Source organism: Martes martes, assembly GCF_963455335.1.
Source record: "Martes martes genome assembly, chromosome: 16".
Lineage (NCBI taxonomy): Eukaryota > Metazoa > Chordata > Mammalia > Carnivora > Mustelidae > Martes > Martes martes.
In genome coordinates, this window is record NC_137904.1 from 25,359,868 (window position 1) to 25,374,279 (window position 14,412).

Sequence of the window (14,412 nt, forward strand, 5' to 3'; positions counted from 1 at the left end):
TGACAATAGATCAATACCTAATTAAAGCCAGAGGGAAGGCATGAAAAGGGAGAAGAAAGATTTATAGTTAACCTGGGAGGGGAGAAGGACTTGGGAGTTCTCAGTTCATGACAGTGCTTTTTCCTGGGAGATCACATCCCCCTTGAGGCCCAGAATTTGCTGTGGGGATCTCTTACTTGAAGGATCTCAGTGAGCCACAGAGCCTTGAGAGAAGTCCAAGGGGGCAGGTCGGGGAGAGAAGGTGGGTGATGGTATGGGGGTTCGCCATGCTTAGGGTGTCAGGCTCTCTGGCTCCTGGGCTGGGCCCAGCCTCCTCCTAACTGGCAGACCCCCCACATCCATAGAAGCTACAGAGTTTGGCCGGTCCCTCCTGTCTCCACCCAGGCAGCGGCTAATTGGCTCTCCAGCCTGCGGGCATCTTCCAGTGGTGGTTTCTGCACACTCACCCAGGCCGGCCACCTCCCAGCCTCTGAGCCCTGGGCTCTACCTCCTAGTTATTTTTAGTCTCCCGTGTCCTTCCCTGGAAGCCAAAGCATTGATCACACTTAAATGAGACCAGAACAATACATTTCCCTTCTCATCTCTGCCCGGCTTCCCTCCCAGCACAAAAGTTTGTCATCCCCCAGACCACCTTCCTTTTCCCCAGAGGGTATGACATCATCTCTCTCTTCCCTGGGACTTTTCAAGGACATTTTTCCACCAGAGAAACCCCCCCCCACCCCCCCAGCTCTGGAGATTCTGTTGGTCTTTTGTGATTTCGCTCGATTGGAGGGAGTTTGGAGGCGATGTCAAGAAGCAGGTTTCTAGATGCCAACGTGCAGCAGAGAGAGCAATAGTGGAGGAGGTTGGACTCTGTACCAGTTTGGGGAGTGGCTGCTGTCGAGGCCAAGAGCACTTGTGTCCGCAAAGCTGGACTCACATCCTGGTTCCAGCCCTTCTCGCTGAGTGGCTCTGGGCTCAGTCTCAACTCTGCCGTGTGGCCACTGTCATCATCCTCCAAGGGTTAAAGCGGTCGATGTGCGTAAAGCACGTGGCCGGTGTCTGATGCGTGGTGCTCATGCGTGGCAGCTGCTTCTGCTACTTTTTCCTTATTTTTTAAGATTTTATTTATTTATTTGAGAGAGAGAAAACACGTGTACAAGCAGGGGGAACAGCAGGCAGAGAGGGAAGCAAGCTCCCTGCCAAGCAAGGAGCCTGATGTGGGGTTCGATCCCAGGACCCTGGGATCATGACCTGAGCCAAAAGCCGCCTCATAACTGTCTGAGCCACCCAGGCACCCCTTTGCTACTATTTATTATTGCCCAGAACCCTGAGGCGACACCAGGTGAGGCAGAGGCTGCACTGACAGACACGTGATCCCTTCTGTCCACTGAACTCCTATAAAAGGAGAAGTCTGAATAAAATGGTTCTTTTCCCCATAAATGAGGCCTCTAGAGGGCTCCAGGACAACGTGGGAAGAAGGGAAGAGGAACTGGAGCCTTTTGCTCTGGGGCCTTACCCCCAAGGCTGCTGGATGCGAGGGCCTGGGGCAGGGGCAGGGAACTCACTCCAGCACCCTTAAATTCCCGATCTCTCTGTACCAGGGTCCTTGGCGGTGTCTGTGGCTGACATGACGGCTCCAGTCGTGGGCTCCTCTGGAGGGGTGTATGCGCTCGTCTCTGCCCATCTGGCTAACATCGTGATGGTGAGCAGCTCCTGTCCCAACATCCCAACATCTTGGCGTCTCCTCTGCGCCTCAGTCCCTATCTGCTCCCCAGCTCAGGTCCAGAAGTGCCAGGCAGACCTGGCTGATAGCAGGGTTCACAGACGCTCCTCACTTTCTGCAGGCTTATTTCAAATGGGGCCCTTCCGTATATGATTCATGTTTTTTTCTTCTTAGCTATGAAATTACCCATTTCTCTAATTCTATCCCTTTCCCACTTGGCTTTAAAAAGTGTTACAGTAGGGTCTCCTGGCTGGCTTCGTTGGTAGAACACATGACTCTTGATCTTAGGGTCATGAGTTCAAGTCCCACTTTGGGCCTAGAGTTTACTTTAAAAAAAAAAGAAAAGAAAAGGAGGAAGGGAAGACTGCAACTCTATTTTTTTCTTGAAGATTTTATTTATTTATTTGAGATAGAGCACAAGTGGGGACAAGGGACAGAGGGAAAGGGAGAAGCAGACTCCCCTCTGAGCTAGGAGCCTGATGTGGGGCTCGATCCCACAACCCTGAGATCATGACCTGAGCTGAAGGCAGACACTCAACTGTCTGAGCCACCCAGGTGCCCCTAAGTATCCAACACCTGATCTCGGCTGAGACTTGGGGTCATGAACTCAAGCCCCGCGTTGGGCGCCATGCTGTGCGTGGAGCCTACTTAAAAAAAAAAAAAAACACTTTAAAAAATGTGACAATCCTTGACCCTAGTGGCAAAATCGGGACTCGAATCGGGCTCCTGACAGTGATTCAAGTGTCATTCCCTTACACCAGCCTCTCGCCGTGGTGGGGACACTGCCCTGCCTTCCCTGTGCTCTTCTTTGCCTTTCCCTGAGAGGCATTCTAGGGTCATGGTTAAGAGCACAGGCTCTGAAAACGGTCAGCCTAGATCTGAATCCTGCCTACCTGCTTCCTGAAGAGGGGTCTTGGGCACCTTACTTAACTGTGCTATTCCTCAGTTTCTACATGTGTGAAATGGGATGATATGTGATCAATGAGATAAAGTAAAGCTATACTGGAATCAGTTTGATAGTCTCAGAGGAGGCCATAGTCCTTGTTTTAGAGGCAGTTGGAAGGAGGGGGCCTCTAGGCAGGGTCCAGATCTTACTCATCCCAGTGCCTGGCACAGGGCTAGACAACGGGTAGCTGGTGCTGACTAAAATTTTTTTTTTTTTTAAAGAATTTTATTTATTTATTTGACAGACAGAGATCATAAGCAGGCAGAGAGGCAGGCAGAGAGAGAGGAGGAAGCAGGCTCCCTGCTGAGCAGAGAGCCCGATGCGGGGCTCGATCCCAGGACTCTGGGATCATGACCTGAGCCGAAGGCAGAGGCTTTAACCCACTGAGCCACCCAGGCGCCCCAAAATTTTTTCTTATTTTAAGCAATCTCTGCTCCCAGCATGGGGCTCGAACCCACAACCCACGAGATCAAGAGCCAGGTGCTCAGCTGACTGAGCCAGCTGGGAGCCCCCTCCCCCACCACCCGCCGAGTAAACTTTGAATGAAAGAAGGAAAGAATGAATGAACAGTGTCTAGAGAAGGCGTAGCTTCCCGCCAGGGTCCTCCTGTTCTCACCTCCCTCCTCCGTCGCTGTGTTCACCCACATGGCGGATGTGTGAATGCTGAGTTACTACAGTCTGAAGTTCCTAAATGCTCCCGTTTCTTCTTTATTATTGCCACTGTCACCTGCCCGGCTCAACACACCATCCCTTTCTTTTCATCGGAGTCCCTTTTGTACCTTCAGAGAGAGAGAGCAGGAGAGGGACAGAGGGAAAGAAAAGGGGAGGAGGGGAGAGACGGACAGACAGACACTGACAGCACTTGCTACTTGTCTGACTTTCGACAACTTCACGTGAGCACTTGGAGAGAGCCAGCAGGTGTGGGAAAGCTCGCGTGGATGAGCGAATGTATGTTTGCGCATGTGCGATTACACATGCACGTGCGTGCACGCACGCACACACACACGGCCGGTCTGCTGAGGAACCTGACAGCACGGGGCTGCCTTACATGGCCCTTTTTAAATGGGTCATTCTGTATCAGTGCCACAGCTTTCCCCAGACACAGCTTTTTCCCTGAATCCCACCTCCGCTGCTCCCCCTCCCCCTGCCCTAGTTCCTATCTGTAGGGGCCAGAACTGCTCACACACCCTCCTTCCCCCCAGGACGTGAATGTGTGCGAGGGGACGAGCAGCACAACTAAGAGACACAGACACGAGTTTGTAAAGGTGCCCTGTCTCCCCGCCCTTCCCTGCTGCGTGGGAAACGGCCCTGAGGCCTCCCAAGTTCCCGCGGTGTGGGCAGAGCACCCCGAAAACCGTGGGGTGGGGCCTAGCGGTTGGGAAGGGAGGGGTGAAAGCCGTTTTGTTCCCATTAATGCTTCCTTTTGGCAAGTAGTCCATGGCCTGTGGTGGCAGAGATGAGCAGTCCCACCCGGGAGTCCATTGCCCTTCTAGAAGGACACGGCTTTCTTTCCCTGGCCCCCTGAGAGCTTGGCAGTCCCCGGAGCATGACATGACGTCCGGGAGCCTTTCCCTAGAAAGTTGTGCGGGGCTTATTTGATGGTGACAAAAAAATACCTCAGGTTCTCATTAGAAAGATTGGTTGCCTTTCAACAAGAGGCCGCCGCCTTTACCCACATTAGCTCAGAGCCCAGCGCTTCAAAGATATGTTAGGACAAATGCTAAAAGATGGCCATTTCTGTGGGCCAGAAGCAGCCAAACATCGGCAGTTCCGTGTGGCTCCATCTAATAGATATGCTAGTATTTTAAATTGCCAAATGAAGATTTGGTCTGTGTGTCCGTGTGTGTGTGTACATGCACACACAATAAATTGCCCCGTCAGAACAGACGGGAGAAAGGGCATGACAGTCAGAAATTCTGGATTTGAGTCCTGCTGTCACCATCTTAAGGGCCATGAGTTCCTTTGCTTCTCGCTTATCAGCAACCTCTTCTCCACAAGGTCGTTGTGAGAAAGACATGAAAAGGATAGATGCCGGGAGATCCCGTGTGTGCCCACATCTGCATGTGCGTATATGTGTGCATGTATGTATAGATCCTTAAATACATGTAATTTTTTATATTTATCAGTGTTGCCTGTTATCTGCAGAGAACAATGAGAAAATATGTCCTTTTTACTTCAGATACAAAATAGAAATGTGTTGAATGTTTCTATTCTCAGGGCTGTTTGAGAGAGTCTGCCTTAAATGAAAGCATGTCTTATTTTTGATAAAAATATTCTTTTTTTTTAAAGATTTTATTTATTTATTCATGAGAGACAGAGAGAGAGCGAGAGAGGCAGAGGGAGAAGCATGCTCCACAAGGAGCAAGGAGCCTGATGGGGGACTCGATCCCAGGACCCTAGGGTCATGACCTCAGCCAAAGGCAGATGTCTAACCATCTGGACCACCCAGGCACCCATTCATAAAAATATTCTAATGGGCACCTGGGTGGCTCAGTTGGTTGGGCGTCTGCCTTCGGCTCAGGTCATGATCCCAGGGTCCTGGGATCGAGCCCCACATCAGGTTCCCTGTTCAGTGAGGAGCCTGCTTCTCCCTCTCCCTCTGTCCATGACCCCCCAACCCTGCTCGTGCTCACACACTCTCTCTTTCTCTCTCTGAAATAAAGAAATAAAATCTTTTTTAAAATGCCAGAAGTATAAAGATACACAAATTGAATAATTTATTAATTGCTTTTTGCTAGGTCCCACAGGCCAGAGTTCCAGTATTAAATATACAAGATGTTTACTTACACTTCGCTCCATATGCTAGATGTTTCCCTAAAAATGTTTGAGATCTCAGTTTTTGCAACAGGGCCCTATCGTCAGAGCACCAAGAAAGACGGTTGTCTAAAAGACAGCTGAGATCTCTATGTTGTAAGGCTCATTTTGTTAACAAAAATCCTCTGGTAGGACAAGTAATCACTCCCTAATTTATCTGTGTCACGCTCTCCCTTTCCTTGTGCTGGGTTTTCTGGAAGTCGTTTCTACCAGGATATATAAAGCCATCAAGCTCCCTGCCTGGGTTTCAGCCTTTGCGCTCTTAACTGGCCCTGTGAATGAGATCCCGAAATGCCTAGGGGACTGGTCACCACCTTGTTGGCTGAGTGTGTGTTCTTTCTCACCCTGCCAGGCTCTGGGAGAGAAAGACAGGAAAAGGGCTTGCAAAAGATGTGTGTTCCCTGGGGCCTCGGGTGCTTCCCCATTTATAGCAGCAGTGCTGACTGTGGGGAGATTCTCTTTTTCCTGTTGTTTCACTGCAGTGCATTTTATTGGAGGGAATAATGGGTGGGGGGGGGGGCGGGAAACGAAGCAGCTGGTGGGAAGGGGTGACTGTGGTGTAACCCTTCAACTTCTGGGAGGCGAGTCATTAACCCACGTTTGCTCAGCTTTGGGGGCAGCTGGAGCAGAGAGCAGGGACAGGCAGAGTGTGATCCTGTCTCCAAAGTGTGGGCAGACTGAGCCCTGGGCTGAGGGCCCTACCCATCTCAAAATCAACTTACTGTGACCTTGAACCAGCCCTCCTGGACTCTCAGTCTCTTGTTTGACTGAAGTGCAGGGTTGGAGATGTGACTGAATTCAGCCTGGCCAATTCCAACGCCTCTAGGGCCAGGCAGTGATTATAAAGGGAGCTGGCTGGCCTGGAGAGCCTGATGAGGCCGGAGCTGCCTGAGTAGTCCACGGTCATTCAGAAGTTTTCAGAGGTCCTTTGACCTTTGAGAGGCAGAGCCTTTGCCTCGGGTCTCAATGAGACGACCAGATATTTACCTGATGCTTACCCCATGCCAGGCAATGTCCTTGGTGCTTTTATGCATATGAATTCATTTTACTTTCACAACCCAGTGAGGTAGGTAGTTGAGGTAGGTACTAATGTGACCCCAGATTTGCAAATGAAGACACCAGCCAAAAAGGAGTTCTGAGCTGCCTCACCAATGGCCTTGCCAGACCAAAGATATGGAGGCCGTTTTTGAAGACAGGCCCCAGATAGGGCCTGAAGGGGGCATGGACCTCAGCTGAAGGACAGAGCGGCCAACACATTCTAGACTGACTTTGCCTGATATTATCACTCAGAACACAGTGAAAGAGACATTGTCTTTAGGTAAGATGTTCATTCAGAGGGTTTCTATGAGGAGGAAAAGGAACATTGGAAACTGTATCATGTTTGATTTTAATGTGGTAAAATACACCATAGCATCAAATTTACCGTCTTCCCCGTTTTTAAGGATACAGTTTGGTAGTGGCGAGTACATTCTCGCTGTTGGGCAGTCATCACTACCGTCTATCTCTAGAACTCTTCACCTTGCCAAACTGAAGCTCTGTATCTATTAAACTCCCCATTCCTTTCTCCCCCAGCCCCTGGCAAGCGCCGTTCTACTTGCTGACTCTGTGATTCCCACCACTCTAGGTATCTCATAGAAGTGGATTCATACAGACAGTATTTGTCCTTTTGGGACTGGCTTATGTCACTTAGCGTAATGTCTTCAAGTTTTGTTCATTACAATATGTCAGAATTTCCTTTCTCTTAAAGTGCATCCTATTCCCTTGTATCTCCATTCACCGGTCTGTGGACACTGGTTTGCTTCTACCTCTTGGTTATTGTGATTCATGCTGCTATGAACGTGGGTGTCACTTTGAGGGGAGACTTAGGATCCGTGGGTGGACATCACAGGGAGGCGAATCCTGGCTGGACCGTAGCAGGAAGGATTTTTCAGTGGTTAGACCCCCTTCCCAGGGCTGCTCCAGGGGTACCCCAGCAGTGGGAGGCCCATTTTGTCTGTGGCTTGGCGGCAGGTGTCACCTTTGGGAGGAGACGGTCTGGCAGGTGACTCCCAAGCACTTGCCCATCCTAGGGTTTCATCCTGGGGGAGCTGAGGGGCCGCCCGCCATCAGCCGGCTGAGCTGGGTTCAGCTGGTTTGCCAGATCCAGTGGAGGGCACCAGCCCCTGTTTAGTTCCCCGTCTTCTGGTGGGGCTTCTCTATGGACAGCCACCAGCAGGTGACAACGTTGCCCACCATCTGCTTCTTAGCATAGAACATGTCAGCAAGCCAAGATAAGACCTCCCCACCTGAACAGGGCCGCGGGCCACCCACCTCACTTTCTGTGATGAGGGCTTGCTGGTCAGTGATGAATCCTGGGGAAAAGGGAGGCGATGGGATGCTGAACGTCTCCTGCAGGACTTCGTCCCCCTTTTGGCAGTTGCCCTGCATCTTGCTTGCTCCACCAAAGCTCCCATAAACGTTACTGTATGTGCCAGGTCGCAGGGCCCCGGTAACGTTGAACACATGTGTTCCCCCAACATCAAAGGAGTGCAAGAAGTGCCCTCACCTGGACCTGGGCCAGGCGCCAAAGACAGAGTGGGTGGGTGGGAGGGAGCAGAAGCCCCTGGCTGCACACGCTTGCCTCCTTCCCTAGGGCCGATGTGTTCCATTAAGATTCCAGACTCATTTCTGTGTGTGCGGGGGATCTGTATAAAGGGAATGGCGCTTTGAATTCGCTGCAGGAGAGCTCCTCAAAGGAACCCCGTGGCGAAGTCTTTTGTAAAGTGAAAAATCCTTTTGTAAGGTGAATAATTGTCCTCTGTTTATCTGCTTTGGAGGTTCAAAGTGTTCTGAGGTTCTCAGGGGAAAGAGGGATTTGTCTGAAGGCCATCTGGCTCCCCGCCTTTTCCAATGCCTGGAAAGAAGTAGAGCATCTCCTCCAAGGGATGTCAAGCCCCTGTTTGAACCTCTCAGTGATGGGAAACTCGAGATCCCCCAAGATGGAATGTTCCATCTCCTAATTATAAATGGAAACTTCCTGAGCTTAAAAAAAAAATCCCTGAAGTTTTCCGCTTACAGGTTACAGTGAATGTGCCCTGTCCTTACTGTGACTCACTTGATACTCGACAACAGTGAGCTTGACCCCCGGCATCTTCTCTCCATCCATGTCTCATAGGCCGGATTTTGATTTCGTTATCATCCTGACAGTTCTGCTTTGACTTTGCTTGGTTTGCTGCCCTGCATCCCTTCTGCAAATGTGGGACCCAGCAATCACTGCTGCTCTCAGGGGTGGTCTGCTCACGTAGAGGGGACAGGACCCTCTTCTCCTTAGATCTGGATTCTCTTACTCCTTTACTATAGCTCAAGCACTTTTTTAAAAAAAGACTTTATTTATTTATTTGACAGAAAGAGACAGTGAGAGAGGGAACACAAGGAGGGGGAGTGGGAAAGGGAGAAGTAGGCTTCTCAGAGAAAGAAGCCTGATGTGGGGCTCGATCCCAGGACCCTGGGATCATGACCTGAGCCAAAGGCAGATGCTTAACAACTGAGCCACCCAGGCGCACATCAAGCGCTTTTTGTCAGTAATAAATAAGATCATGATTGTCTGAAATCTCATGCTGGTGTGATCTGCTCACAACAGCCTCATTCAAGACTTAATGGAGACTTTTTTTTTTTTTAAGATTTATTTATTTATTTGAGGGAGCGAAAGAGAGTGCAAGCGTGAGTCAGGGGAGGGGCAGAGGGAGAGAATCTTTAACCAGACTCCCTGGTGAGCCAGGAGCCCCAATAAGGGGCTTGATCTCAAGACCATTGGGATCATGATCTGAGCCCCAAAGCCAAGAGTCAGCCCGCGGAACCGCCTGAGCCACCCAGGCACCCCAGTGTTCAGTTTTCGGAAGTCAGATCCATCCCTAGAGGTGTGGACCAATCTGGAACTAATGGCCTTTTCTCCTTTTCCCCTAGAACTGGTCAGGCATGAAGTGTCAATTCAAGCTGCTGCGGATGGCTGTGGCCTTGATCTGCAGTAAGTGCGGGCAGGGTGGGCTGGGTGGGACGGAGCCTGCGCCAGCCCTGGAGGACAGCACGGTGGTGCAGTCCTGCCCTTGAGGCCTTAGTGGTCAAGAAAAAAAGGCAAACGTGTCATCAGAGTGTGACAAAGTCGGGATGGTATGAGAGCAGTCTGGCCCGCTCTGCCACTGCTTCACCTTTTTTAAACTGCATATTGGCGTATCCTGTGCACCCGGAAAAATAGGGGATGGGTGTCCAGCCTGGTGGCCAGCACCCAGCTCAAGAAAAATAGCTTCATTTTTAAAATTTTTATTTAAATGCAATTATTGAACATACAGTGTAGTATTAGTTTCAGAGGTAGAGGTCAGCGATTCATCAGTTGCACATGACATCCAGTGCCCTCCTCAATGTCCATCGCCTGGTGACCCTATCCCCCACCCTCCTCCCCTCCAGCAACCCTGTTTGTTCCCTGGAGTTAAGAGTTGCTTATGGTTTGTCTCAAGACAAATAGCTTCTTAATAACCTTTGGGTCATGGAGTCTGTCCTTTGAGATCTCCTGTTAGAAGCTAGAAACTCTTTCCCCAGATAAGCCACTGGTGCACGCGCGCACGCACACACACATGCACACGCACACGTACACACACATGCTGTTCAGCAGGTGAACAGACTGTAACTAATTCACAAACCTCTGTGTACAGGGTGTGATGGGCCCCTAGTTGGGAGAAGTCAGTTCTGCCTGCAGAGGTCATTTCGAGTGTCAAAGACAGCCAGGTGTTCACCACAGAGACAAGGTACAAGAGGACATTTCGGGCAGAGAGGCAGCAAGAACAGAGACCACAGGTGCGGGGAAGGGTCACGGCCGTGGCTTGCCAAGGCAGCTGGCAAGACTGAAGTGAGGTTTAGTACTGTGTGTGTTAGTGATCAGAGATAATTGGAGTCAGGTCACGAGGGCTTTAAGGCAGAGAAAGGTTGGCCTTCATCCTGGATGCACTGGGAGGGCGCTGGAGGGCTTTAAACAGGAGAGTCACTGGCAGATTTGAGTTCACGAGACTATTCGTGGAGTTGCTGGAGGTGGGGAGTGAGACCAGAGGCTTTACAAGAGGCTCATTCTGAGGTGGGAAGAGGTAAGATGCCATGCAGGCAGAGAGAGAGAAGAGGGGACCCACGATCTCTCATTCAGTCTTCAGGACACGGTTGTAGAGAGGGTGTTTTCTGCAAAGCTAGATTTACAGGTCGACACTGGAGCTCATGTTCCTTGCCCATGGCCACCCAGCTGGAGGTGATAGAGGCAGAATTCAGAGCCTCCCGTGCTGTTTCTCATGCCCACACTTAAGCCAGGCTGGGCCGGAGCCCCCTGGGCCGTCTGTCCCCATCCACCTGTGACCGCATGGAAGAGGATGGTGAGCCAGAACAGCCACAGGCAGGGGGATGGGCCTGTGCGGACTGCACTTCATCCTCATGCACATCCCTTGCTCTGAAGCCCACAGACTCTTTGAGCCAGGGCAATGGGGGACTGGGTGAGCATAGCTTCCCTGTCTGCTCAGACTCCGAGTTTGTGTGCAAGGAGGGAGGAGAAGCTTGAGTTTTGATGTTTAAAAAAAATCCAATTCAAAACATAAAAACTAGAATGCTGTTTTGGAGTAGGGGACCAGTGTCTTTCAGACCTCCTTTGTGGCCCCCAGGGCCTGCTGTGCAAAGGCAGAAGGATGGCCCAGGGCCTGGGGAAGGGTCAGGGAGGCCTCCCTGCTCCCTGACTGCTCCTCTCCTGCCATCTGTCGGCCATCCTTGGACTTGCAGGGCCCCGGCCAGAAGATTAGGCAAGCCCCAGGGAAAAGAACGTCCCTGGAGGTTCTGGGTGCCCCCTCGGTGGCCACAGTGGAGAGAGACACGCTGGTTAATTAAATGGTAACTGATCAGGTACAGAATTCCCTGCAAAGGACTTTCTTTCACTTGTCAAATTTGCCTTGGTTTCTGCATCTGCAAGATGGGGATAAGAATGCCTGCCCTTAGTGTTCTTTGGTGGTGGGCCGTGAGATGGCCGTTTCCGAGCCCCTATCCTTTGGAGAGGGTGCATCCCATGGGACTGGCCGACCCAACAAGTTCAGGCGAGAAGAATGAACTGGAGGATAGGATGGGGGCATTTTAGCATCTGTTAGGAGAGAAATTTCAGGATTCTGTTGGGCTCGTGTGTTCCCATTTCTTTTTTGTCCTTTTTCCCTCCATCCCTTCCCTCCAATCACAAAAGCACTGGTTCTGAGGGGTTTTCTAAGGGTTTTGAGAGAATACATGAAAACATTTTCTAGCTGTACCATGCTAGCACATGTTGGAGTTATTAATGTTCCAACAGTGTAGCCTGGCCCTCTACAAATGGGGAAACTGAGCCTCCCATACTCAGGAACGCAGGGCCGTCAGGGTCTCTGGGTTTCTGCACAAGCTCTCCCCTCTGCCTGGACTTCTCTTCTTAGGGTCTTCTCTTGATAATCATGTCTCTGCTCACGCTTCCCTTCTCTAGGGAGAGCTTGCTGATTCCCCAAACTAATGAATCCCCCCTCCCCACCCAGCCTTGATTTAAAATTATCTAATTTTTTTTTACCCCCTTTAGAATTTTTCTTACTGGAATTATCTGATGTGTGTAATTGATGCTGGTTGATTGCCAGACCTGTAAGCCCTGGAAGAACAGGGGTTCGTCTGTCTTTCACTCGTCTGTCTGCAGGGCAGAGAACAAACAGTGCTCGGCCTAGTGGGTAGTGAATGAATTCACGGGTGGATGGGGGAGTGGGTGGCCAGGCGGATGGATGGCGTGCAAGCCCTCTCCCTTCGCCCCTGCCCAGCTGCCCCGCGGTGACTTCCCTGTGCTTTCTTCCCTTACAGTGAGCATGGAGTTCGGGCGGGCCGTGTGGCTCCGGTTCCACCCATCGGCCTACCCCCCGTGCCCTCACCCGAGCTTTGTGGCGCACTTGGGCGGCGTGGCTGTGGGGATCACACTGGGCGTGGTGGTCTTGAGGAACTACGAGCAGAGGCTACAGGACCAGTCCCTGTGGTGGATTTTTGTGACCATGTACACAGTCTTTGTTCTGTTCGCTGTCTTCTGGAACATCTTTGCCTACTCCCTGCTGGACTTAAAGCTGCCACCGCCTCCTTAAGGCACTGGGGGCCGGAGGTCTGGGAGGGGAGGGCCGAGCCGCAGCAGGAAGGAACACGTACGTACAGACATTCTCGTTCTTGGCGCCCGCTCCATGAGGCCGGGGAGGACAGGACGAGAGGCTGGGCCACGGTGAGGCTGGTGTTCAGGTTTGGACAGTGCGGCCTCTTTTCTGAAAGACCCCTGCTGGATGAGTTGGATGCAGCTACTGTTTTTCTAGACTGTTCTGAGGACATCAGGCCAGGGCGAAGGCAGCCCTCCCCTGGGGCTCGGCTTGTTCTGTGAGTTCAGGCGACGCCTCCCTTGTCACGGATTGACGGCAGCCCTTTCCCTCTTCCTTCTCCCGAGATGTCAGGAAGACTGGAGCATTGGGTAGGGAGGCAGGCCCTTGCCCAGCTCAGAGGTACAGTCACAGGCCGGGGAGTGTCCGCTCTACAGCTGTTGGGTTTGGAGCTCTGGAGTGGAGGAGGGCCCTGTTGGGTTTTGTTGTAAGCGAGCCCAGGGTGCGCTCCCGGTGCTGGGCACTGAGGCGCGACCGCTCGTGCTTGGGGCAGGCAGAGAAGGGAGATGCTGTAACTCCAGGCCTCACTCTTGCCCTTGGGGGTGTCCAGCGAGAGAAACGCAAGCAGGAGGGAATAAACTTCGTCCCAAGTGCTACCGTAGGCAAGGCCACGACCACCTTTGGATTTCTCCCTCCCTGTCCCCCAGAATGCTGCCATCTCATCTCGGTGCCTCCTAGGCATCCCAGGCCCCGCCTTATTTTTAGCGCCTTTTCCTTCCCTTCCATTGCCCTGACCCTACATTGTGCCTCCCCTTTGGTCATGGGGACGTGTGTGTGTGTGTGTGTGTGTGTGTGTGTGTGTGTGTTTCAGTGGGTAAGGACACCCATGGGATGGGAGGAGAGGCCATGGAAAGAACGTGAGGCAAGTCAGAGACTGCAGAGAGGCCCTTGGGGGAGATGGCCGTGTGTGGAAGTGTCTGCGTGAGAGGGGAAAAAGGCGCAGAGAGGTGGGAGGGTGTGACCTCTGAGGATCTGGCTTTCAGCAAAGCTACCCCCTTCTTTCCCATTCCTCATCCTTTCCAGGCATCTCCCTGAGAGCCACTGACCAGTGGGAGACTTGTCTGTGGTAGAGGGGAGACTCAGGACGCCTCAGCTGGCCTTTGCCAAGTTCCCATCTTGTTTCCCTCTGGAATGACCTTCATGTCTAAAATAGTTCTTTTCTGTTTTCCTCAGGAGGGAAGGAGCTTTGGGGGTGTAAGAGAGGCTGGGGCAGGAATATTGAAGCCCTGCGTCCATCGAGTAGGGGGAACAGGAGGCTGCAGTCAGAGAAATTCCAATTTAGAGGAAAACGGCTTCTAGAGAATTGTTGGGTATTTGGAGGAGGGTCAGAGGGGAGGGCAGCCCATAGATGCAGAGGCTCAGAGCTTGGCAGGAACTTGGCTGTTGTCAGCTTCATCCCCCTGCCTCTGCAAGGCACAAGTGGGAAAACGAGCTTCGGAGCCGGAGCTGCTACAGCCCCTGAGGAGAGGGGAAGGGGAGGATGGCCTTTGACAAAATATGTGATTCCCTGTATACTGCTCTTGGAATTCCCAAGCACTGACAACCCAGAAAGACAAAGAACTCCAGTCCGGGAGGCAGAAGGAGTGGGTCCCTGCAGGGGTGAGAGCAGGAGCCCAGTCTGGAGTCAGCCGGGCCAGACAGCTAGGGGGTCTTGGGCCACTGTGGCTTCCTGTCCTCAGTGATCACACGTGAACGGGCAGGGTCTCCATGCAGCCCCAGGCCATGCCAAGCCCTTCCCCGCCTTTGCCCAGTGCTAG

The 14,412-nt window shown here is 52.0% G+C and overlaps 1 protein-coding gene across 4 annotated transcripts in view; it reads left to right on the plus strand.

Moving 5' to 3' along the window:
- RHBDL3 (rhomboid like 3) overlaps positions 1 to 12,595 on the plus strand; it is a gene marked incomplete at both ends in the record, with an annotated part of 46,322 nt that extends 33,727 nt beyond the window's left edge. For all 4 annotated transcript variants that reach the window (XM_080825767.1, XM_080825768.1, XM_080825769.1 and 1 more), the window contains 3 exons: positions 1,584 to 1,684; positions 9,408 to 9,468; positions 12,324 to 12,595. In XM_080825767.1, coding sequence (XP_080681893.1) covers positions 1,584 to 1,684; positions 9,408 to 9,468; positions 12,324 to 12,595 — 434 coding nt within the window. The remainder of the gene's footprint in view (positions 1 to 1,583; positions 1,685 to 9,407; positions 9,469 to 12,323) is intronic.
- Positions 12,596 to 14,412: the final 1,817 nt, after the last annotated feature.